Source organism: Heptranchias perlo, chromosome 42 (genome assembly GCF_035084215.1).
Source record: "Heptranchias perlo isolate sHepPer1 chromosome 42, sHepPer1.hap1, whole genome shotgun sequence".
NCBI lineage: Eukaryota > Metazoa > Chordata > Chondrichthyes > Hexanchiformes > Hexanchidae > Heptranchias > Heptranchias perlo.
In genome coordinates, this window is record NC_090366.1 from 6,693,562 (window position 1) to 6,720,418 (window position 26,857).

The 26,857-nt window shown below is 47.5% G+C and overlaps 1 protein-coding gene across 1 annotated transcript in view; it reads right to left on the reverse strand.

The window, feature by feature from the left end:
* Nucleotides 1–26,857, reverse strand: part of LOC137306166 (POU domain, class 2, transcription factor 2-like) — a 565,364-nt gene that overhangs the window by 511,075 nt on the left and 27,432 nt on the right. The window contains exons 2-4 of the mRNA XM_067975227.1: nucleotides 26,152–26,217; nucleotides 14,665–14,699; nucleotides 12,901–12,963 (exon numbers count right to left, since the gene is read on the reverse strand). Of these exons, the coding sequence (XP_067831328.1) occupies nucleotides 12,901–12,963; nucleotides 14,665–14,699; nucleotides 26,152–26,217 (164 nt within the window). The remainder of the gene's footprint in view (nucleotides 1–12,900; nucleotides 12,964–14,664; nucleotides 14,700–26,151; nucleotides 26,218–26,857) is intronic.

The window sequence follows — 26,857 nt, forward strand, 5'->3', positions numbered from 1 at the left end:
TTTACCTGTTCTGCATTCCTGTCCATTACCTGCTCTGTATTCCTGTCCTTTACCTGTTCTGTATTCCCGTCCTTTACCTGTTATGTATTCCTCTCCCTTACCTGTTCTGTGATCCCATCCTTTACCTGTTCTGAATACCTGTCCTTCACCTGATCTGTATTCCTCTCCCGTACATGTCTGTATTCCCGTCCTCTTCCTGTTCAGTATTCCTGTCCTTTACCTGTTCTGTATTCCTCTCCTTTACCTGCTCTGTATTCCTGTCCTTTACTTGTTCTGTATTCCTGTCCTTTACCTGTTCTGTATTCCCGTCCTTTACCTGTTATGTATTCCTGTCCTTTACCTGTTCTGGATTCCTGTCTTTTACCTGTTCTGTATTCCTCTCCCTTACCTGTTCTGTGATCCCATCCTTTACCTGTTCTGAATACCTGTCCTTCACCTGATCTGTATTCCTCTCCCGTACATGTCTGTATTCCCGTCCTCTTCCTGTTCAGTATTCCTGTCCTTTACCTGTTCTGTATTCCTCTCCTTTACCTGCTCTGTATTCCTGTCCTTTACTTGTTCTGTATTCCCGTCATTTACCTGTTCTGTATTCCCGTCGTTTAACTGTTCTGTATTCCTGTCCTTTACCTGTTCTGTATTCCTGTCCTTTACTTGTTCTGTATTCCCGTCGTTTACCTGTTCTGTATTCCCGTCGTTTAACTGTTCTGTATTCCTGTCCTTTACCTGTTCTGCATTCCCGTCCTTTACCTGTTCTGTATTCCTGTCCATTACCTATTCTGTATACCTGTCCTTTACCTGTTCTGCATTCCTGCAGCTTACCTGTTCTGCATTCCTCTCCTTTACCTGTTCTGTATTCCCATCCTTTACCTGTTCTGCATTCCTCTCCTTTACCTGTTCTGTATTCCCATCCTTTACCTGTTATGTATTCCTGTCCTTTACCTGTTCTGTGTTCCTCTCCCTTACCTGTTCTGTATTCCTCTCCTTTACCTGCTCTGTATTCCTGTCCTTTACCTGTTCTGTATTCCTCTCCTTTATCTGTTCTGTATTCCTCTCCTTTACCTGTTCTGTATTCCTCTCCTTTACCTGTTCTGTATTCCTGTCCTTTATTCCAGTCCTTTAACTGTTCTGCTTTCCTGCAGCTTACCTGTTCTGTATTCCCGTCCTTTACCTGTTCTGTATTCCCGTCCATTACCTGATCTGTATTCCTGTCCTTTACCTATTCTGTATTTCACTCCCTTAACCTGTTCTGAATTCCTGTCCATTACCTGTTCTGTATTCCTGTTCTGTCTTCCAGTCCTTTACCTGTTCTGTATTCCTGTCCTTTACTTGTTCTGTATTCCTCTCCTTTACCTGTTCTGTACATCTGTAGTTTTCCTGTTCGGTACATCTGTCCTTTACCTGTTCTGTGCATCTGTCCTTTACCTGTTCTGTGCATCTGTCCTTTACCTGTTCTGTACATCTGTCCTTTACCTGTTCTGTGCATCTGTCCTTTACCTGTTCTGCGCATCTGTCCTTTATCTGTTCTGTATTCCTATCCTTCACCTGCTCTTCCCCCTCTGCCTCCCCTCTTATGTGAGCTCAGTAGAGTACTGGGACTGCGACTGCTGTCACGTGAGTTCTGATCAATGGGCCCTGAAATATGAAGCTGTCCGAGGACCTGAGAAGCATGTTCAGAGTTTTTTGTTATTATTACAGAGCAGTCAAGTTCTGGGTGTGGATCGTTTCAGCGTCTTGCTCTGGGGGTGAAAGGGTTAAAGTCATGCATAGTGAAGGAAAGGAGGTGCTTGCTGCTTCCTGTTTGGTACAAAGAACGAGAGAGAGGGGCTTCCCCTCGCGCAGTTCGCAGCGGAAAGGTCTGACTCACAAAGCCCACAGAGGAGAAAGTGCTTGAAAAACATGTTAGTCACAAAACCATGTGGGAGAGGCAGGCAGAATCTGCGTGTAAGATCGAGATAAAAGCTACCCCTCTCCACAAACACACACATTGATTCCTTCAACACAGCAATATCTCCACTCAGGTCTCTTAGAGTGAGTATCCCAGTCGCCCACTGAACACAGAGAGTCTCTGAAGCGGCTCTTGGAGAGGCAAATAATGTGTTCAGCTCGGAAATGGAGATCTCACTATGCTGAGACACGTTGATCGGACAAAGTAGAGGCACCTTTACCCTGTGTCGAAACCCTGCTGTACCTGCCCCGGGAGAGTTTGATGGGACAGTGTAGAGGGAGCTTTACTCTGTATCTAACCCGTGCTATACCTGCCCTGGGAGTGTTTGATGGGACAGTGTAGAGGGAGCTTTACTCTGTATCCAACCCGTGCTGTACCTGCCCTGGGAGTGTTTGATGGGACAGTGTAGAGAGAGCTTTACTCTGTATCTAACCCATGCTATACCTGCCCTGGCAGTGTTTGATGGGACAGTGTAGAGGGGGGTTTACTCTGTATCTAACCCGTGCTATACCTGCCCTGGGAGTGTTTGATGGGACAGTGTAGAGAGAGCTTTACTCTGTTTCCAACCCGTGCTGTACCTGCCCTGGGAGTGTTTGATGGGACAGTGCAGAGGGAGCTTTACTGTGTATCTAACCCCCTGTGCCTGCCCTGGGAGTGTGTGATGGGACAGTGTAGAGGGAGCTTTACTCTGTATCTAACCCCCTGTACCTGCCCTGGGAGTGTGTGATGGGACAGTGTAGAGGGAGCTTTACTCTGTATCTAACCCCCTGTATCTGCCCTGGGAGTGTTTGATGGGACAGTGTAGAGGGAGCTTTACTCTGTATCTAACCCCCTGTACCTGCCCTGGGAGTGTTTGATGGGACAATGTAGAGGGAGCTTTACTCTGTATCTAACCCGTGCTGTACCTGCCCTGGGAGTGTTTGATGGGACAGTGTAGAGGGAGCTTTACTCTGTATCTAACCTGTGCTGTACCTGCCCTGGGAGTGTTTGATGGGACAGTGTAGAGGGAGCTTTACTCTGTATCTAACCCCCTGTACCTGCCCCGGGATTGTTTGATGGGACAGTGTAGAGGGAGCTTTACTCTGTATCTAACCCCCTGTACCTGCCCCGGGATTGTTTGATGGGACAGTGTAGAGGGAGCTTTACTCTGTATCTAACCCGTGCTGTACCTGCCCTGGGATTGTTTGATGGGACAGTGTAGAGGGAGCTTTACTCTGTATCTAACCCGCGCTGTACCTGCCCTGGGAGTGTTTGATGGGACAGTGTAGAGGGAGCTTTACTCTGTATCTAACCCTGTACCTGCCCTGGGAGTGTTTGATGGACAGTGTAGAGGGAGCTTTACTCTGTATCTAACCCCCTGTACCTGCCCTGGGAGTGTTTGATAGGACAGTGTAGAGGGAGCTTTACTCTGTATCTAACCCCCTGTACCTGCCCTGGGAGTGTTTGATGGGACAGTGTAGAATCATTGAATCATTGAATCATAGCATGAGGCCATTCGGCTCTCTGTTAGAGCAATCCAGTTAGTCTCACTCCCCTGCTCTTTCCCCGTAGCCCTGCAGTTTATTTCCCTTCAAGTATTTATCCAATTCCTCTTTGAAAGCCATGATTGAATCTGCTTCCACCACCCTTTCAGGCAGCACATTTCAGATTCTAACCACTCGCTGTGTAAAAAAGATTTTCCTCATGTCGCCTTTGGTTCTTTTGCCAATCACCTTAAATCCTTGTCCTCTGGTTCTTGACCCTTCCGCCAATGGGAAAGTTTCTCTCTATCTACTCTGTCTAGACCCTTCATGATTTTGAATACCTCTATCAAATCTCCTCTCAACCTTCTCTATACTAGGAAAACAACCCAGGTTCTCCAGTCTATTCATGTAACTGAAGTCCTTCATCCCTGCTACCGTTCTAATAAATCTTTTCTGCACCCTTTCTAAGGCCTTAACATCTTTCCTAAAGTGCAATACCCAAAATTGGACACAATACTCTAGTTGTGGCTGAACCAGTGTTTTATAAAGGTTCATCATAACTTCCTTGCTTTTGTACTCTATGCCTCTATTTATAAAGCCCAGGATCCCGCATGCTTTTTTAACCGCCCTGCCACCTTCAACGATTTGTGCACATAAACCCCCAGGTCTCTCTGTTCCTGTACCCCCTTTAGAATTGTACCCTTTAGTTTATATTGCGACTCCTCATTCTTCCTGCCAAAATGTATGACTTCGTACTCTGTGTTAAGTTTCATCTGCCCATTCCACCAGCCTGTCTGTATCCTCTTGAAGTCTATCACTATCCTCCCCACTGTTCACTACACTTTCAAATTTTGTGTCATCTGCAAATTTTGAAATTGTGCCCTGCACACCCAAGTCCAAGTCATTAATATATATCAAGAAAAGCAGTGGTCCCAGCACCGACCCCTGGGGAACACCACTGTACACCTCCCTCCAGTCCAAAAAACAACCGTTCACCACTACTCTCTGTTTCCTATCACTTAGCCAATTTCGTTTCCATGCTGCCACTGCCCCTTTTATTCCATGGACTATGTTCCTACGGGAATCAAGGGATATGGGGATTGGGCGGGAAAGTGGAGTTGAGATTGATGATCAGCCATGATCTGATTGAGTGGCGGAGCCGGCACGAGGGGCCGTATGGCCTACTCCTGCTCCAATTTCTGATGTTTTTATGTTCAACTTTGCTGACAAACCTATTATGCGGCTCTTTATCAAATGCCTTTTGAAAGTCCATATTCACCATATCAACGACATTGCCCTCATCAACCCTCTCTGTTACCTCATCAAAAAACTCTATCAAGTTAGTTAAACACGATTGGCCTTTAACAAGTCTGTGCTGGATTTCCTTAATTAATTCACACTTGTCCAAGCTGCTGTTAATTTTGTCCCAGGATTATCGTTTCTAAAATCTTCCCCACCACCGAGGTTAAACTAAACTGTAGCTGCTGGGTTTATCCTTACATCCTTTTTTGAACAAAGGTGTAATATTTGCAATTCTCCAGTCCTCTGGCACCACCCCTATATCTAAGGAGGATTGGAAGATTATGGCCAGCACCTCTGCAATTTCCACCCTTACTTCCCTCAGCAACCTCGGATGCATCCCATCCAGACAGGTGACTTATCTACTTTAAGTACAGCCAGCCTTTCTCATACCTCCTTTATCAATTTTTACCCCATCCAGTATCTCAACTACCTCCTCTTTTACTGTGACTTTGGCAGCATCTTCTTCCTTGGTAAAGGCCGATGCAAAGTACTCATTTAGTACCTCAGCCATGCCCTCTATCTCCATGAGTAGATCTCCTTTTTGGTCCCGAATCAGCCCCACCCTTCCTTTTGCTACCCGTTTACTGTTTACATGCCTGTAGAAGACTTTGGATTTCCTTTTATGTTTGCCACCAGTCTATTCTCATACTCTCTCTTTGCCCCTCTTATTTCCTTTTTTACTTCCCCTCTGAACTTTCTATACACAGCCTGGTTCTCATCAACCTGACATCCGTCATACTCCCCCTCTTCATGCTTCATCTCACTCTCTATCTCTTTTGTCATCCAGGGAGCTCTGGCTTTAGTTGCCCTACCTTTCTCCCTTGTGGGAATGTACCTGGACTGTACCCGAACCATCTCCTCTTTAAAGGCCGCCCATTGTTCGATTACAGTTTTGCCTGCCAATCTTTGATTCCAATTTACCCGGGTCAGATCCGTTCTCAACCTACTGAAATTCGCCCTCCTCCAATTAAGTATTTTTACTCGAGATTGCTCCTTGTCCTTTTCCATAACTAATCTAGTGATTCTATGATCACTGTTCCCTAAATGCTCCCCCATTGTCACTTGCTCCACTTGACCCACCTCATTCCCCAGAACCAGATCCAGCAATGTCTCCTTTCCTTTTGGGCCAGAAACAATCAAGAAAGGTCTCCTGAACATACTTCAGAAATTCCTCCCCCTCTTTGCCCTTTACACTATTACTATCCCAGTCTATATTAGGATAGTTGAAGTCCCCCTTTATCACTGCTCTATGGTTCTTGCACCTCTCTGTAATTTCCCTGAAAATTTGCTCCTCTATATCCTTCCCACTAGTTGGTGGCCTATAGAATACACCCAGTAGTGTAATGGCACCTCTATTGTTTCTTAACTCTAACCAAAGAGATTCTGTCTTTGACCCCTCCAAGACATCCTCTCTCTCCAGCACTGCAATATTCTCCTGAATCAATACTATCCCCACCCCCCTCCTTTCTTTCCTTCCCGATCTTTCCTGAACACCTTGGATCCAGGAATATTTAGTACCAATCCTGCCCTTTTTTGAGCCTGGTCTCCGTTATCGCCACAAATCATATTCGCATGAGGCTATTTGTGCCTGAAGCTCACCGACCTTGTTTACCACACTTCGTGTGTTTACACACACGCACTGCAAACCAGTCTCAGACCTCCTCGTACTCTCTCTTAGTCTGATCCTACCTAATACTGTACTATTTCTTTCTCTAGTGCTATCTGACTCTCCCAATCCTTTGTGCAACTTGTTTCTCCTTTCTATTCCTACATCCTGGTGCCCATCCCCCTGCCACATTAGTTGAAACCCTCCCCCACAGCACGACTGAACCTCCCCACGGCTAAATTGTTCCCAGTTCCGTTGAGGTGCAACCCGTCCGGCATGCACAGGTCCCTCCTTCTCCAGAACTGGTCCCAATGCCCCAGGAATCTAAAGCCCTCCCTCCTGCACCATCTCTCCAAGCCACGCATTCATCTGCTCTATCCTCCTATTTCTATACTCACTAGCACGTGGCACTGGGAGTAATCTGGAGATTACTACCTTTGATGTCCTGCTTCTTAATCTCTTTCCTAACTCCATAAAATCTGCCTGCAGGACCTCATCCCGTTTTCTACCTATGTCGTTGATACCGATATGGACCAAGGCCCCTGGCTGTTCACCCTCCCCCCTCCAGAATGTTCTGCAACCGCTCAGTGACATCCTTGACCCTGGCACCAGGGAGGCAACATACCATCCTGGAATCACGTCTGCTGCTGCAGAAATGCCTGTCTGTCCCCCTGACCTTCCTCCTCCCCCCCTGTACAGCTGAGCCACCCGTGGTGCTGTGGACTTGGCACTGGCTGTACTCCCCAGAGGAACAATTGCCTTCACCAGTATTATACAGGTTAGAGAGCGAGATGCCCTCAGGGGACTCCTGCACTACCTGCCTGGTCCTCCTTGTCTGTCTGGCGGTCACCCACTCCCTTTCTGCCTGCACTCTCTTAAGCTGCGGGGTGACCACCTCCTGATACATGCTATCCACGTAGCTCTCAGCCTCGCCGATGCACTGCAGTGAAGCCAGCTGCTGCTCAAGCTCTGAAACCAAGAGCTCGAGCACATGCTGTTCCTGCCCTGGGAGTGTTTGATGGGACAGTGTAGAGGGAGCTTTACTCTGTCTCTAACCTGCACTGTCCCTGCCCTGGGAGTGTTTGATGGGACAGTGTAGAGGGAGTTTTACTCTGTATCTAACCCAGGCTGTACCTATCCTAGGAGATTTTAATGGCGCATTGTAGAAGGAGCTTAACTCTGTAGCTAACTCGTTCTGTACCTGCCCTGGCAGTGTTTGATGGGACAGTGTAGAGGGAGATTTGCTCTGTATCTAAACTGTGCTGTACCTGCCATGGAAGTGTTTGATGGGACAGTGCAGAATTATAGAATCATAGAATGGTGCCGGCACAGAAGGAGGCCATTTGGCCCATCGAGCACATGTCGGCTCTTTGTAAGGGCAATCCAGTCAGTCCCATCCCCCGCTCTTTCCCCGTAGCCCTGCAGATTTTTCCCTTGAAGTATTTATCCAATTCCTCTTTGAAAACCACGATTGAATCTGCTTCCACTGCCCTTTCAGGCAGCGCATTCCAGATCAAATCTACTCACTGCATAAAAAAGTTTTTCCTCATGTTGTCTTTGATTCTTTTGTGAATCACCTTAAATCTGTGTCTTTACTTTGTATATAACCCGTGCTATACCATCTCTGGGAGTGTTTGTTGGGGCAGTGTAGAGGGAACTTTACTCTGCGTCTGACCCGTGCTGTACCTACTCTGGGAATGTTTGATGGGACAGTGTAGAGGGAGATGCACTCTGTATCTAACCCGTGTTGTATCTGACCTGGATATGTATGATGGACAGTGTAGAGGGAGCATTATTATTCTGTATCTAACACGTGCTGTACCTGCCCTGGGAATGTTGGATGTGACAGTGTAGAGAGTACTTTTTTCTGTATCTAACCCGTGCTCAACCTGCCCTGGGAGTTTTCAATGGGACATTGTAGAGGGAACTTAACTCAGTATCTAACCCACGCAGACCTGCGTTGGGAGTGTGTAATGGGGAAGTCTGGAGGGAACTTTACTCTGCATCGAACCTGTGCTGTCCTTGTCCTGGAAGTGTTTGATCGGACAGTATAGAGGGCGCTTTACTCTGTATCCAAACCGAGCTGTACCTGCCCTAGGAGTGTTTGATGGGAGAGTGCACAGGAAGCTTTACTCTGTATCGAACCCATGCTGGGTGTAAATGGGTCGGTGTTCAACACGAACACTGGGTGTAAATGGGTCGGTGTTGAACACTAACACTGGGTGTAAATGGGTCGGTGTTGAACACAAACACTAGGTGTAAATGGGTTTGTGTTGAACACTAACACTGGGTGTAAATGGGTTTGTGTTGAACACTAACACTGGGTGTAAATGGGTCGGTGTTGAACACTAACACTGGGTGTAAATGGGTCGGTGTTGAACACCAGCACTGGGTATAAATGGGTTTGTGTTGAACACTAACACTGGGTATAAATGGGTTTGTGTTGAACACTAACACTGGGTGTAAATGGGTCGGTGTTGAACACTAACACTGGGGGTAAATGGGTCGGTGTTGAACACTAACACTGAGTGTAAATGGGTCATTGTTGAACACTAACACTGGGTGTAAATGGGTCATTGTTGAACACTAACACTGGGGGTAAATGGGTCGGTGTTGAACACTAACACTGGGGGTAAATGGGTCGGTGTTGAACACTAACACTGAGTGTAAATGGGTTTGTGTTGAACACTAACACTGGGTGTAAATGGGTCGGTGTTGAACACTAACACTGGGTGTAAATGGGTCGGTGTTGAACACTAACACTGGGTGTAAATGGGTCGGTGTTGAACACTAACACTGGGGGTAAATGGGTCGGTGTTGAACATTAAGACTGGGGGTAAATGGGTCGGTGTTGAACATTAACACTGGGTGTAAATGGGTCGGTGTTGAACACTAACACTGGGTGAAAATGGGTCGGTGTTGAACACTAACACTGGGTGTAAATGGGTCGGTGTTGAACACTAACACTGGGTGTAAATGGGTCGGTGTTGAACACTAACACTGGGTGTAAATGGGTCGGTGTTGAACACTAACACTGGGTGTAAATGGGTCGGTGTTGAACACTAACACTGGGTGTAAATGGGTCATTGTTGAACACTAACACTGAGCGTAAATGGGTTTGTGTTGAACACTAACACTGGGTGTAAATGGGTCGGTGTTGAACACTAACACTGGGTGTAAATGGGTCGGTGTTGAACACTAACACTGGGGGTAAATGGGTTTGTGTTGAACACTAACACTGGGTGTAAATGGGTCGGTGTTGAACACTAACACTGGGTGTAAATGGGTCGGTGTTGAACACCAGCACTGGGTATAAATGGGTTTGTGTTGAACACTAACACTGGGTATAAATGGGTTTGTGTTGAACACTAACACTGGGTGTAAATGGGTTTGTGTTGAACACTAACACTGGGGGTAAATGGGTTTGTGTTGAACACTAACACTGGGTGTAAATGGGTCGGTGTTGAACACTAACACTGGGTGTAAATGGGTCGGTGTTGAACACCAGCACTGGGTATAAATGGGTTTGTGTTGAACACCAGCACTGGGTATAAATGGGTTTGTGTTGAACACTAACACTGGGTGAAAATGGGTCGGTGTTGAACACTAACACTGGGTGTAAATGGGTTTGTGTTGAACACTAACACTGGGTGTAAATGGGTCGGTGTTGAACACTAACACTGGGTGTAAATGGGTCGGTGTTGAACACTAACACTGGGGGTAAATGGGTCGGTGTTGAACACTAACACTGGGTGTAAATGGGTCGGTGTTGAACACTAACACTGGGTGTAAATGGGTCATTGTTGAACACTAACACTGGGGGTAAATGGGTCGGTGTTGAACACTAACACTGAGTGTAAATGGGTTTGTGTTGAACACTAACACTGGGTGTAAATGGGTCGGTGTTGAACACTAACACTGGGTGTAAATGGGTCGGTGTTGAACACTAACACTGGGTGTAAATGGGTCGGTGTTGAACACTAACACTGGGGGTAAATGGGTCGGTGTTGAACATTAAGACTGGGGGTAAATGGGTCGGTGTTGAACATTAACACTGGGTGTAAATGGGTCGGTGTTGAACACTAACACTGGGTGAAAATGGGTCGGTGTTGAACACTAACACTGGGGGTAAATGGGTCGGTGTTGAACACTAACACTGGGTGTAAATGGGTTTGTGTTAGACACTAACACTGGGTGTAAATGGGTCATTGTTGAACACTAACACTGGGTGTAAATGGGTCATTGTTGAACACTAACACTGGGTGTAAATGGGTCGGTGTTGAACACTAACACTGGGTGTAAATGGGTCGGTGTTGAACACTAACACTGGGTGTAAATGGGTCGGTGTTGAACACTAACACTGGGTGTAAATGGGTCGGTGTTGAACACTAACACTGGGTGTAAATGGGTCGGTGTTGAACACTAACACTGGGTGTAAATGGGTCGGTGTTGAACACTAACACTGGGTGTAAATGGGTCGGTGTTGAACACTAACACTGGGTGTAAATGGGTTTGTGTTGAACACTAACACTGGGTGTAAATGGGTCGGTGTTGAACACTAACACTGGGGGTAAATAGGTCGGTGTTGAACACTAACACTGGGGGTAAATAGGTCGGTGTTGAACACTAACACTGGGTGTAAATGGGTCGGTGTTGAACACTAACACTGGGTGTAAATGGGTTTGTGTTGAACACTAACACTGGGGGTAAATGGATCGGTGTTGAACACTAACACTGGGTGTAAATGGGTCGGTGTTGAACACTAACACTGGGTATAAATGGGTTTGTGTTGAACACTAACACTGGGGGTAAATGGGTCGGTGTTGAACACTTACACTGGGTGTAAATGGGTTTGTGTTGAACACTAACACTGGGTGTAAATGGGTCGGTGTTGAACACTAACACTGGGTGTAAATGGGTCATTGTTGAACACTAACACTGGGGGTAAATGGGTCGGTGTTGAACACTAACACTGGGTGTAAATGGGTCGGTGTTGAACACTAACACTGAGTGAAAATGGGTCGGTGTTGAACACTAACACTGGGGGTAAATGGGTCGGTGTTGAACACTAACACTGAGCGTAAATGGGATTGTGTTGAACACTAACACTGGGTGTAAATGGGTCGGTGTTGAACACTAACACTGGGTGTAAATGGGTTTGTGTTAGACACTAACACTGGGTGTAAATGGGTCATTGTTGAACACTAACACTGGGTGTAAATGGGTCATTGTTGAACACTAACACTGGGTGTAAATGGGTCGGTGTTGAACACTAACACTGGGTGTAAATGGGTCATTGTTGAACACTAACACTGGGTGTAAATGGGTCATTGTTGAACACTAACACTGGGTGTAAATGGGTCGGTGTTGAACACTAACACTGGGTGTAAATGGGTCATTGTTGAACACTAACACTGAGCGTAAATGGGTTTGTGTTGAACACTAACACTGGGCGTAAATGGGTCGGTGTTGAACACTAACACTGGGTGTAAATGGGTCGGTGTTGAACACTGACACTGGGGGTAAATGGGTCGGTGTTGAACACTAACACTGGGTGTAAATGGGTCGGTGTTGAACACTGACACTGGGGGTAAATGGGTCGGTGTTGAACACTAACACTGGGTGTAAATGGGTCATTGTTGAACACTAACACTGGGTGTAAATGGGTCATTGTTGAACACTAACACTGGGTGTAAATGGGTCATTGTTGAACACTAACACTGGGTGTAAATGGGTCGGTGTTGAACACTAACACTGGGTGTAAATGGGTTTGTGTTGAACACTAACACTGGGTGTAAATGGGTCGGTGTTGAACACTAACACTGGGTGTAAATGGGTTTGTGTTGAACGCTAACACTGGGTGTAAATGGGTTTGTGTTGAGCGCTAACACTGGGTGTAAATGGGTTTGTGTTGAGCGCTAACACTGGGTGTAAATGGGTTTGTGTTGAACACTGACACTGGGTGTAAATGGGTCGGTGTTGAACACTAACACTGGGTGTAAATGGGTCGGTGTTGAACACTGACACTGGGTGTAAATGGGTCGGTGTTGAACACTGACACTGGGGGTAAATGGGTCGGTGTTGAACACTAACACTGGGTGTAAATGGGTCATTGTTGAACACTAACACTGGGTGTAAATGGGTCATTGTTGAACACTAACACTGGGTGTAAATGGGTCATTGTTGAACACTAACACTGGGTGTAAATGGGTCATTGTTGAACACTAACACTGGGGGTAAATGGGTCATTGTTGAACACTAACACTGGGTGTAAATGGGTCATTGTTGAACACTAACACTGGGTGTAAATGGGTTTGTGTTGAACACGAACACTGGGTGTAAATGATTTTGTGGTTTCAGAGGAATCTGCTAAATACATGGTTGGAACGAGATGACGTGTGGCTTCTGACTGACATCTGGTGAGAGGAATGAGGATGTGACAAGTTCAGACCCGCTGACTGTTCCAGAACTAATTGCAACTGTGGCCATTTCCGGACCCCAGTCCTTCCATGTTGCAGTGTCGTGGATGATGCTGTTGTTGATGGAAAGACCTGGGGTGAGGCAGTTATTTCAGTCACACTTACCTTGGTGCTGAGGTTGGCAGAAGCAGGTGTTGAGGAAAATGATGGCACCTTACTTGACTGCGTCTGAAATATAAACAGACACGTCTAGTTACTTTCTTTTTTATTCTCCCCCATTTGTCTAGACATGGTCCCTCAGATAAATCTTCACAGATAACCGGGTCGAGATAAATCTTCACAGATAACCTGCTCGAGATAAATCTTCACAGATAACCGGCTCGAGATAAATCTTCACAGATAACCGGCTCGAGATAAATCTTCACAGATAACCTGCTCGAGATAAATCTTCACAGATAACCGGCTCGAGATAAATCTTCACAGATAACCGGCTCGAGATAAATCTTCACAGATAACCGGCTCGAGATAAATCTTCACAGATAACCGGCTCCAGATAAATCTTCACAGATAACCTGCTCGAGATAAATCTTCACAGATAACCGGCTCGAGATAAATCTTCACAGATAACCGGCTCGAGATAAATCTTCACAGATAACCGGCTCGAGATAAATCTTCACAGATAACCGGCTCGAGATAAATCTTCACAGATAACCTGCTCGAGATAAATCTTCACAGATAACCGGCTCGAGATAAATCTTCACAGATAACCGGCTCGAGATAAATCTTCACAGATAACCTGCTCGAGATAAATCTTCACAGATAACCGGCTCGAGATAAATCTTCACAGATAACCTGCTCGAGATAAATCTTCACAGATAACCGGCTCGAGATAAATCTTCACAGATAACCGGCTCCAGATAAATCTTCACAGATAACCGGGTCCAGATAAATCTTCACAGATAACCGGCTCGAGATAAATCTTCACAGATAACCGGCTCGAGATAAATCTTCACAGATAACCGGGTCGAGATAAATTGATACAGATAACCGGGTCGAGATAAATTGATACAGATAACCGGGTCGAGATAAATTGATACAGATAACCGGGTCCAGATAAATCTTCACAGATAACCGGCTCGAGATAAATCTTCACAGATAACCAGCTCGAGATAAATTGATACAGAGTAAATAACGGAAATCCCAGTCCACCAACAGCCCCCACACACACCCTTTGTCCCCTACCTCCTCCATGCTCCCCTACCCCCTGTGTCCCTCACCCTCTCCCTGTGTCCCCCACCCCTCCCTGTGTCCCCAACCCCACCCAGCTCCCCCAACCCCTCCCTCTTTCCCCAACTCCCTCCCTGTGTCCCTCACACCCTCACTGCTCCCCCACCCCCACTCTGTGTTCCCCCACCACCTCCTTGTTCCCCCACCACCTCCCTGCTCCCCATGCCCTCACTGTGTCAGCCACCCCATCCCTGCTCCCCAATGCCCTCCCTGTTTCCCCCATCCCCTCCTTGTGTCCCCCACTCCCCCCTGCTCCCTCCTCCTCCTCCTTGCTCCCCTCAATCTGCCTCACCACCTCCCTGAGCACCCTTCAGTACCTCACACAAGGGGCCATCAAGCATGTGTCAACCTAGACAAAGTAGATTGGCCGGAGATTTGGGCATGTGGTATGATACACTGCTCACCTGCCATCCCCATACAGACAGTGATCAGAAGCCAGGAATTCCCTGTCCCACCTGTGCTGCTGAGGGCCTGTAACTCACTGACTGCTACCCAGCCTGGACCTGAGAACCCAGGGACTGAAAAGCCGGTGTGTTTCAGTCCCAAGCTGAGACTCATCGGCAGGACCCCTATGGGCTCCACCTCTTGCCCAGAACCCAAGGCTTTCACTTGTTCACGAATGCCGGTGTTGACATTACATACCTGGTGATTATTGTCCGGCCCATTTTTTTCGGTGTCTGAAAGGGAGAGAGAGACAGCGAGTTGGTATTGATCACGCACACAGAATGAGTGTTGGCCAGCGTTATTGAGCAGAGACAGAGGTTGTGGAGGGATACTGCAAACATTGGAGTTAGTCAGTGAAAAGGGAAGTCTTTAGTTTAACTTGCTGCACTCAACTGTGTCGAAAGGATGGAGTACCGAGGATGTGCTGCACTGTCGGAGGGTCAAAACTGAGGGAGCGCTGCACTGTCGGAGGGTCAGAACTGAGGGAGTGCTGCACTGTCGGAGGGTCAGTATTGAGGGAGTCCTGCACTGTCGGAGGGTCAGTACTGAGGGAGTCCTGCACTGTGGAAGGGTCAGTACTGAGGGAGTGCTGCACTGTCGGAGGGTCAGTACTGAGGGAGTCCTGCACTGTCAGAGAGTCATTCCTGAGGGAGTGCTGCACTGTCAGAGAGTCATTCCTGAGGGAGTGCTGCACTGTTGGAGGGTCAGAACTGAGGGAGCGCTGCACTGTCGGAGGGTCAGTATAGAGGGAGTGCTGCACTGTCGGAGGGTCCGTACTGAGGGAGCGCCACACTGTAGAAGGGTCAGTACCGAGGGAGCGCTGCACTGTCGGAGGGTCAGTACCGAGGGAGCGCTGCACTGTCGGAGGGTCAGTACTGAGGGAGCGCTGCAATGTCGGTGGGTCAGTTCTGAGGGAGTGCTGCACTGTTGGAGGGTCAGTACCGAGGGAATGCTGTACTGTCGGAGGGTCAGTACTGAGGGAGCCTTACACTCCATTGTCTGGCACAGCGGGGAATTGGAACTGGAGGGATCGGGGAATTGTCCACACCTCATCACAATTCTCTCTGGTTAAACCCTATCCTGTAATGGGTTAATTCACACCGATGAGTCTCACATTAACAAAATCAGTGCAATGGACAAACAGGAGCAGCAGAATCATTGGGAATGGCGGAAACTAATAATCCCTGACCCACAGGGCCTGGGTGTGGAGTTTAGATAATCCCTGACTCACAGGGCCTGGGTGTGGAGTTTAGATAATCCTGACTCACAGGGCCTGGGTGTGGAGTTTAGATAATCCCTGACTCACAGGGCCTGGGTGTGGAGTTTAGATAATCCTGACTCACAGGGCCTGGGTGTGGAGTTTAGATAATCCCTGACTCACAGGGCCTGGGTGTGGAGTTTAGATAATCCCTGACTCACAGGGCCTGGGTGTGGAGTTTAGATAATCCTGACCCACAGGGCCTGGGTGTGGAGTTTAGATAATCCCTGACTCACAGGGCCTGGGTGTGGAGTTTAGATAATCCTGACCCACAGGGCCTGGGTGTGGAGTTTAGATAATCCCTGACTCACAGGGCCTGGGTGTGGAGTTTAGATAATCCTGACCCACAGGGCCTGGGTGTGGAGTTTAGATAATCCTGACCCACAGGGCCTGGGTGTGGAGTTTAGATAATCCCTGACTCACAGGGCCTGGGTGTGGAGTTTAGATAATCCCTGACTCACAGGGCCTGGGTGTGGAGTTTAGATAATCCCTGACCCACAGGGCCTGGGTGTGGAGTTTAGATAATCCCTGACTCACAGGGCCTGGGTGTGGAGTTTAGATAATCCTGACCCACAGGGCCTGGGTGTGGAGATTAGATAATCCTGACCCACAGGGCCTGGGTGTGGAGTTTAGATAATCCCTGACTCACGTTACAGAGAGACACGTTACAGAGAGAAATGTTTCAGAGAGAAATGTCTCAGGGAGACACGTTATGGAGAGAAATGTTTCAGAGAGACACGTTACGGAGAGAAATGTCCCAGAGAGGCACGTTACAGAGAGAAACATTACAGAGAGACATGTTACGGAGAGAAATGTCCCAGAGAGGCACGTTACAGAGAGAAACATTACAGAGAGACATGTTACGGAGAGGCACGTTACAGAGAGACACGTTACAGAAAGAAACATTACAGAGAGAAACATTACAGAGAGAAACATTACAGAGAGAAACATTACAGAGAGACACGTTACGGAGAGGCACGTTACAGAGAGAAATGTTACAGAGAGGCGCGTTACAGAGAGAAATGTAACAGAGAGGCATGTTACAGAGAGGAATGTTACAGAGAGGCATGTTACAGAAAGAAACGTTACAGAGAGAAATGTAACAGAGAGGCATGTTACAGAGAGGCATGTTACAGAGAGGCATGTTACAGAAAGAAACGTTACAGAGAGAAATATTCGAGAGAAACATTGGAGAGAGACACGTCACAGAGAAGCATAATACAGAGAGACACGTTACAGAATGGCATCTTACAGAGAGACACATTACATAAAGGCACGTTACAGAGAGACACATTACATAAAGGCACGTTACAGAGAGACACATTACATAAAGGCACGTTACAGAGAGACACATTGCATAAAGGCACCTTACAGAGAGGCACGTTACTGAGAGGCACGTTACTGAGACTTGTTACAGAGAGGTATGTTACAGAGCGAAACGTTACAGATGGAGAAGTATATTACAAAAAGAAAACCGATCAGGTACAAAATTCTGCAGAGCCGAGAGGTGGTGAGAGAAAGAGAGACATAAAGAAATGTCAACTATTTGATGAACAAAAGGCAGCTTTTTCTGTAAAAAGGAAAAAATATTTGGGAAACCACTATTGACTTTCACGTGTTCAGCTCACTGCTGGCGATCCGACATTCGAATACATCACAATGGGAACATTCCCCATTGTCATTGTATGTTACTGATATCGTAAACACAGAGGGAAGGATTCCCATTGTCACTGTGTGTTACCCACATCGTAAACACAGAGGGAACGTTCCCCATTGTCACTGTGTGTTACCCACATCGTAAACACAGAGGGAAGGATTCCCATTGTCACTGTGTGTTACCCACATCGTAAACACAGAGGGAACGTTCCCCATTGTCACTGTGTGTTACCCACATCGTAAACACAGAGGGAAGGATTCCCATTGTCACTGTGTGTTACCCACATCGTAAACACAGAGGGAAGGATTCCCATTGTCACTGCGTGTTACCCACATCGTAAACACAGAGGGAACGTTCCCCATTGTCACTGTGTGTTACCCACATCGTAAACACAGAGGGAACGTTCCCCATTGTCACTGTGTGTTACCCACATCGTAAACACAGAGGGAAGGATTCCCATTGTCACTGTGTGTTACCCACATCGTAAACACAGAGGGAAGGATTCCCATTGTCACTGTGTGTTACCCACATCGTAAACACAGAGGGAAGGATTCCCATTGTCACTGTGTGTTACCCGCATCGTAAACACAGAGGGAACGTTCCCCATTGTCACTGTGTGTTACCCACATTGTAAACACAGAGGGAAGGATTCCCATTGTCACTGTGTGTTACCCACATCATAAACACAGAGGGAACGTTCCCCATTGTCATTGTGTGTTACCCGCATCGTAAACACAGAGGGAAGGATTCCCATTGTCACTGTGTGTTACCCACATCATAAACACAGAGGGAACGTTCCCCACTGTCACTGTGTGTTACCCACATTGTAAACACAGAGGGAAGGATTCCCATTGTCATTATGTGTTACCCACATCGGAAACACAGAGGGAAGGATTCCCATTGTCACTGTGTGTTACCCACATTGTAAACACAGAGGGAAGGATTCCCATTGTCACTGTGTGTTACCCGCATCGGAAACACAGAGGGAAGGATTCCCATTGTCACTGTGTGTTACCCACATCGTAAACACAGAGAAGGATTCCCATTGTCACTGTGTGTTACCCACATCGTAAACACAGAGAAGGATTCCCATTGTCACTGTGTGTTACCCACATCGGAAACACAGAGGGAAGGATTCCCATTGTCACTGTGTGTTACCCACATCGGAAACACAGAGGGAAGGATTCCCATTGTCACTGTGTGTTACCCACATCGGAAACACAGAGGGAAGGATTCCCATTGTCACTGTGTGTTACCCACATCACCAGCTCACAGCGAGCGGGAGAAACCTTCCCACTGTGTTTACGATGTCGCCAACTCATGAATGTCACTGAGCGGCTACAGGGCATTCTCAAGGGGGAGGGTGAGCAGGCAGAGGTCGTGGTCCACATTGGGACCAACGACATAGGTAGGAAGGGAGATGAGGTCCTGCATCAAGAATTTAGGGAGCTAGGTAGCAGATTAAAGAGCAGGACCTCAAAGGTTGTAATCTCTGGATTACTCCCAGTGCCACGGGCTAGTGAGTATAGAAATAGGAGGATAGAACAGATGAATGCGTGGCTAAAGAGTTGGTGCAGGAGGGAGGGTTTCAGTTTCGTGGATCACTGGGCCTGCTTCTGGGGAAGGTGGGACTTGTACAAGTCGGACGGGTTGCACCTGAACCAGAGCGGGACAAATATCCTTGCGGGGAGGTTTGCCAGCACTGTTGGGGGGGGGTTTAAACTAACTTGGCAGGGGGATGGGATACAGAGTGGAGCTACAATAGGGGGTGATGTGCAGCCAAATATAGAGAAAAAAACAAGTCAGCTTGGAAGACAGGGCAAATATGTGAGGGCAAGGCTGGATGGCATCTATTTTAATGCAAGGAGTCTTGCGAATAAGGTGGATGAACTGAAGGTGTTGATAAACACATGGGAGTATGATATTGTTGCTGTCACAGAGACATGGTTGAGGGAGGGGCAAGACTGGCAGCTCAATATTCCGGGGTACAGAATCTTCAGGCGAGACAGAGGGGGAGGTATAAGAGGAGGGGGGGTCGCAATATTAATTGAAGAATCAATTACTGCCATAAGGAGGGATGATATATTAGCAGGTTCCTCTAATGAGGCCATATGGGTGGAGCTTAAAAACAAAAAGGGGGCAAGCACTTTGATGGGAGTGTACTATAGGCCCCCAAACAGTCAGGGGGAGATAGAGGAACAGATATGTAGGCAAATCTCAGAAAATTGTGCAAATAATAAGGTAATAATAGTGGGGGATTTCAACTTCCCCAATATTAACTGGGATACTCAGAGTGTAAAAGGCTTAGAGGGTACAAAATTCTTAACGTGCATCCAGGAGAGCTTTTTGAGCCAGCATGTAGAAAGTCCTACAAGAGAGGGGGCGGTACTGGACCTAATTCTAGGGAATGTGGCCGGCCAAATGGAAGAAGTGCTAGTAGGTGAGCACTTTGGTGAGAGTGACCATAATTCGGTGAGATTTAAGGTGGTCATGGAAAAGGATAGGGAGGGGCCGGAAATAAAGGTTCTAAATTGGGGGAAGGCCGATTTTATTAGGATAAGGCAGGATCTGGCCAAAATGGACTGGGATCAGCTGCTTGTAGGAAAATCCGCATCGGAGCAATGGGAGTCTTTCAGAAGGGAGATTGAGACCATACAATGGCAACATGTTCCCGTAAAGGTCAAGGGTGGTTCCAAGAACTCCAGGGAACCTTGGATGTCAGGGGATATACGAGAATGGATTACGAAAAAAAGGAGGGCTTTTGGCAGATACAAAAGGCTAAAGACTGAGGAAGCCCTAGAGGAGTACAAAAAGTGCAGGGGGATACTTAAAAAAGAAATTAGGAGATCAAGGAGGGGCCATGAAATAACACTGGCGAGCAAAATAAAGGAAAATCCTAAGATGTTTTATAAGTATATTAAGGGTAAGAGGATGACGAGGGAAAAAATAGGGCCCATTAGGGACAAAAATGGCAATGTGTGTGTGGAGCCGGCAGATGTAGGAGGGGTTCTAAATAAATTTTTTGCATCTGTTTTCACTATGGAGAAGGACGATGCAGACATAGAAATACGGCAGGGGGACTGTGATATACTCGAACATATTAACATCGAGCGGGAGGAGGTATTGGCGGTTTTAGCAGGCCTAAAAATGGATAAATCCCCAGGCCCGGACGAAATGTATCCCAGGTTACTGTGTGAGGCAAAGGAGGAGATTGCGGGGGCTCTAACACATATATTCAGAACCTCTCTGGCCACAGGGGATGTGCCAGAGGACTGGAGAACCGCTAATGTAGTACCATTATTCAAGAAGGGGAGTAGGGAAAAACCGGGGAACTACAGGCCAGTGAGCCTAACATCAGTGGTAGGAAAATTATTGGAAAAAATTCTGAAGGACAAAATTAGTCTCCACTTGGAGAAGCAAGGATTAATCAGGGATAGTCAACATGGCTTTGTCAAGGGAAGATCATGTCTGACTAATTTGATTGAATTTTTTGAGGGGGTGACTTGGCGTGTGGATGAGGGTAACGCAGTGGATGTGGTATACATGGATTTCAGTAAGGCCTTCGATAAAGTCCCCCACAGGAGACTGGTCAAGAAGGTACGAGCCCATGGAATCCAGGGTGCCTTGGCACTTTGGATACAAAACTGGCTTAGTGGCAGAAGGCAGAGGGTGATGGTCGAAGGTTGTTTTTGTGACTGGAAGCCTGTGGCCAGTGGGGTACCACAGGGATCGGTGCTGGGTCCCTTGCTGTTTGTGGTCTACATTAATGACTTGGATATGAATGTAAAAGGTATGATCAGTAAGTTCGCTGATGATACAAAAATTGGTAGGGTGGTAAATAGCGAGGAGGATAGCCTCAGTCTGCAGGACGATATAGATGGGTTGGTCAGATGGGCGGAACAGTGGCAAATGGAATTTAACCCGGAAAAGTGCGAGGTGATGCACTTTGGAGGGACTAACAAGGCAAGGGAATACACAATGAATGGGAGGACCCTCGGCAAGACAGAGGGTCAGAGGGATCTTGGTGTGCAAGTTCACAGATCCCTGAAAGCGGCGGAACAGGTAGATAAGGTGGTAAAGAAGGCATATGGGATACTTGCCTTTATTAGCCGAGGCATAGAATATAAGAGCAAGGAGGTTATGATGGAGCTGTATAAAACACTGGTTAGGCCACAGCTGGAGTACTGTGTGCAGTTCTGGTCGCCACACTACAGGAAGGATGTGATCGCTTTGGAGAGGGTGCAGAGGAGATTCACCAGGATGTTACCAGGGCTGGAGCGCTTCAGCTATGAAGAGAGACTGGGAAGATTGGGTTTGTTTTCCTTGGAGCAGAGGAGGCTGAGGGGGGACATGATTGAGGTGTACAAAATTATGAGGGGCACAGATAGGATGGATACTAAGGAGCTTTTTCCCTTCGTTGAGGGTTCTATAACAAGGGGACATAGATTCAAGGTAAAAGGCGGGAGGTTTAGAGGGGATTTGAGAAAGAACTTTTTCACCCAGAGGGTGGTTGGAGTCTGGAACTCACTGCCTGAAAGGGTTGTGGAGGCAGGAACCCTCACAACATTCAAGAAGCATTTGGATGAGCACTTGAAATGCCATAGCATACAAGGCTACGGACCAAATGCTGGAATATGGGATTAGAGTAGACAGGGCTTGATGGCCGGCGCGGACACGATGGGCCGAAGGGCCTCTATCCGTGCTGTATAACTTATGACTCTATGACTCTAACTCACAGCGAGCGGGAGAAACCTTCCCACTGTGTGTATGATTTTGCCAGCTCACAGCGAGCGGGAGAAACCTTCCCACTGTGTTTACGATGTCGCCAGCTCACAGCGAGCGGGAGAAACCTTCCCACTGTGTTTACGATGTCGCCAGCTCACAGCGAGCGGGAGAAACCTTCCCACTGTGTTTATGATTTTGCCAGCTCACAGCGAGCGGGAGAAACCTTCCCACTGTGTTTATGATTTTGCCAGCTCACAGCGAGCGGGAGAAACCTTCCCACTGTGTTTATGATTTTGCCAGCTCACAGCGAGCGGGAGAAACCTTCCCACTGTGTTTATGATTTTGCCAGCTCACAGCGAGCGGGAGAAACCTTCCCACTGTGTTTATGATGTCGCCAGCTCACAGCGAGCGGGAGAAACCTTCCCACTGTGTTTACGATGTCGCCAGCTCACAGCGAGCGGGAGAAACCTTCCCACTGTGTTTATGATTTTGCCAGCTCACAGCGAGCGGGAGAAACCTTCCCACTGTGTTTATGATTTTGCCAGCTCACAGCGAGCGGGAGAAACCTTCCCACTGTGTTTATGATTTTGCCAGCTCACAGCGAGCGGGAGAAACCTTCCCACTGTGTTTATGATTTTGCCAACTCACAGCGAGCGGGAGAAACCTTCCCACTGTGTTTATGATTTTGCCAGCTCACAGCGAGCGGGAGAAACCTTCCCACTGTGTTTATGATTTTGCCAGCTCACAGCGAGCGGGAGAAACCTTCCCACTGTGTTTATGATGTCGCCAGCTCACAGCGAGCGGGAGAAACCTTCCCACTGTGTTTACGATGTCGCCAGCTCACAGCGAGCGGGAGAAACCTTCCCACTGTGTTTATGATTTTGCCAGCTCACAGCGAGCGGGAGAAACCTTCCCACTGTGTGTATGATTTTGCCAGCTCACAGCGAGCGGGAGAAACCTTCCCACTGTGTGTATGATTTCGCCAGCTCACAGCGAGCGGGAGAAACCTTCCCACTGTGTTTATGATGTCGCCAGCTCACAGCGAGCGGGAGAAACCTTCCCACTGTGTTTACGATGTCGCCAACTCACAGCGAGCGGGAGAAACCTTCCCACTGTGTTTACGATGTCGCCAGCTCACAGCGAGCGGGAGAAACCTTCCCACTGTGTTTACGATGTCGCCAGCTCACAGCGAGCGGGAGAAACCTTCCCACTGTGTTTATGATTTTGCCAGCTCACAGCGAGCGGGAGAAACCTTCCCACTGTGTTTACGATGTCGCCAACTCACAGCGAGCAGGAGAAACCTTCCCACTGTGTTTATGATTTCGCCAGCTCACAGCGAGAGGGAGAAACCTTCCCACTGTGTTTACGATGTCGCCAACTCACAGCGAGCAGGAGAAACCTTCCCACTGTGTTTATGATTTCGCCAGCTCACAGCGAGAGGGAGAAACCTTCCCACTGTGTCTACAATGTCGCCAGCTCACAGCGAGCGGGAGAAACCTTCCCACTGTGTTTATGATTTTGCCAGCTCACAGCGAGCGGGAGAAACCTTCCCACTGTGTTTATGATTTTGCCAGCTCACAGCGAGCGGGAGAAACCTTCCCACTGTGTTTACGATGTCGCCAACTCACAGCGAGTGGGAGAAACCTTCCCACTGTGTTTACGATGTCGCCAACTCACAGCGAGCAGGAGAAACCTTCCCACTGTGTTTATGATTTCGCCAGCTCACAGCGAGAGGGAGAAACCTTCCCACTGTGTTTACGATGTCGCCAACTCACAGCGAGCAGGAGAAACCTTCCCACTGTGTTTATGATTTTGCCAGCTCACAGCGAGAGGGAGAAACCTTCCCACTGTGTCTACAATGTCGCCAGCTCACAGCGAGCGGGAGAAACCTTCCCACTGTGTTTATGATTTCGCCAGCTCACAGCGAGAGGGAGAAACCTTCCCACTGTGTCTACAATGTCGCCAGCACGCAGCAAGCGGGAGAAACCTTCCCACTGTGTCTACAATGTCGCCAGCTCACAGCGAGCGGGAGAAACCTTCCCACTGTGTTTATGATTTCGCCAGCTCACAGCGAGAGGGAGAAACCTTCCCACTGTGTCTGCAATGTCGCCAGCACGCAGCAAGCAGGAGAAACCTTCCCACTGTGTCTACAATGTCGCCAGCTCACAGTGAGCAGCGGAAATCTTTGCTCACTGAGTCGCTATGACACTGCTAGAACTGACCTCTGGCACCGGTTTGAGCCCAGTATCTGCTGAGAGCAATGTGGAACAGGCAAATATGAGTCATACTGACACTTGCACATGGTTTGATTGCTGGGCATGCTCATGCAATGCTCACACAGCTGCTGCGAGCATCAGCAGGACGATAGTCTGCTCACAACACTGCAACAAACATTCAATGTGAAGTTCAAAGTCCTCCGGCAAACGAACAAAGTTGTGGGAATCAAAACAAGGGGCCATAAATATAAGATAGTCTAAATCTATCTAAGATTATCTAAGATAAAATCTATCTTATCTAACATAAGATAGTCACTAATAAATCCAATAGGGAATTCAGGAGAGAGTGGTGAGAATGTGGAACTTGCTAACACACGGAGTAGTTGAGGTGAATAGCATAGAAACATTTAAGGGGAAGTTAGATAAACACATGGGGGAGAAAGGAAAGGAAGGAAATGGTGATAGGGTGAGATGAAGTAGGGAGGGAGGAGGCTCATGTGGAGCATAAACACTGGCATGGACCAGTTGGGCCGAATAGCCTGTTTGTGTGCTGTACTTTCAATGTAATCCTAAGTAACTCGTTCCTCCTCTTTTCACCCCCCCGTCTGGCACTGTGGCCCTTGCCCTGGTCCTCAATCTCACTGTGAGCTGGAGCTCAGTTGACGTGTACAGGCCCCTTCACCAATGTACTTTCTCTTTCAGGAAGTTAGAATGTTCTCATGCCTTTTAAATCTACTTTTTCTGCTTGAGTCTAATGCCCGTTTACACTGCAGGCTTGGAACAGGAAGCAAGATTGTGCAGGCATTTGCATTTCTCTGTTAGTGGACCCCCCATCCATTAGATCAGCTGGTTCACCTTGTCCCGATCAGTAGAACCAGAGGACACAGCCTGCTCTTTCAGGGGGGGTAAATTCAAAACTAACCTGCGGAAACATTATTTCAGTGAGCAAGTAGCCGATCTATGGAACAGGCTCCCTAGGGAGACGGTGAAAGCAGTTAGTATTGATCCATTCAAATGTAAATTAGATAGATTTCTCTCAGAAATTAACATTTTAGGATCCAGACTATGAGTAATTTGAGGCATGACGTGTGGTGAGTGTAGCAGGCTCGGGAGGAACAGGTGACTTCGGACCAATGGGTCCAAAGCTCTCAACCACTGGGGGTTTTCCTCACCTCATGTCTGGGTCTGTGGCAAACTCATTGGTAGTGATTGATTGCCATGATTAGTCAACAGATCAGCCATGATTTAATTGAATGGCAGAACACGCTCGAGGGGCTGAATGGCCTACTCCTGCTCCTATGTTCCTAAAAACTCCGCTATCATTGTATCATGCGACTACCAGGATGGTAGAAGGCAAACCAGGTGGACCTTGGTCTTTTTCCATCTAGTAATCCCTATGGTCCAATATTCCTACCCTCAACACCACCATTATGAATGAATGCCTCAAGCAGACTCTGTCCCAAACATCCACACATACCGTGCTGCACTTCACTGCACTATCTGCCTCAGTTACATGCTCCTAACTCACTCCGAACACTTCCTGTACAAAACTACCGGCTGATCAATACCCACCACACAAGAGGGAAGGGTACTAATGTGGGAGGTACATTACTAATGGGTGAGAGCGAACTGGACATGGGTATTTAGACATGGAGAATGGAAGGACACTGGGATAGGGGACAAGTGAGCGAGAGACACAATGACAAACAGATATCAGGGATCGCTGGGAGAGGGGGGTGAGATGTATGGCAGTGAGATTGAGCCATGAGCTGTGACACTCCTGTCCTAACAATGATGAGGTAGCTCTCTGCTCCTCGAGGGTACAATACCTGTCAGTTCCAGCTGGGAATCCAATCCAGCCTTCTCACATTCTGTCCCTTTGTTCATTCTTATTTCTGCAAAAAGAACAGAAGCAAATAAAATACTTAGAACCTACAACAAGAGCTGGATAGAGAGATAGAGGGAGAGAAAGGAAAAGAGAGAGACAGGCAGACAGAAAGAGAGACAGAGACAGAGAGAAAGAGAGGCAGAGAAAGAGGGACAGAAAGAGAAAGAGAGAGAGAAAGAGAGACAACAGAAGAGAAAGGGAGAGAGAGAGAACGAAAGAGAGAGACAGAGAGAAAGAGAGAGACAAAGAAAGAGAAAGGGAGAGAGAGAGAGAGAGAGACAGAGAACAAAAGAGAGAAACAGAGAGAGAGAGACAGAGAGAGAGACAGGTAAAGAGACAGAAAGTGAGAGAAAAAGAGAGACAGATGAAGAGACAGAAAGACAGAGAGAAAGAGACAGAGAGAGACAGAAAGAAAGCAAGAGACAGAGAGAGAGAAAGGGAGAGAGACAAAAAGTGAGACAAACAGATAGAGAAAGAGACAAAGAGAGACAGAGAAAGAAAGAATGAAGAGAGAGTTAGAGAAAGACAGAGAGGGAGTGAGAGAGATATAGAGAGAGAGATAGAAAGATAGAGAGAGAGACAGAGTGAGTGAGAGAGAGAGAGAGATAGAGATAGCGAGAGAGAGGGAGAGATAGAGAGAGGGAGAG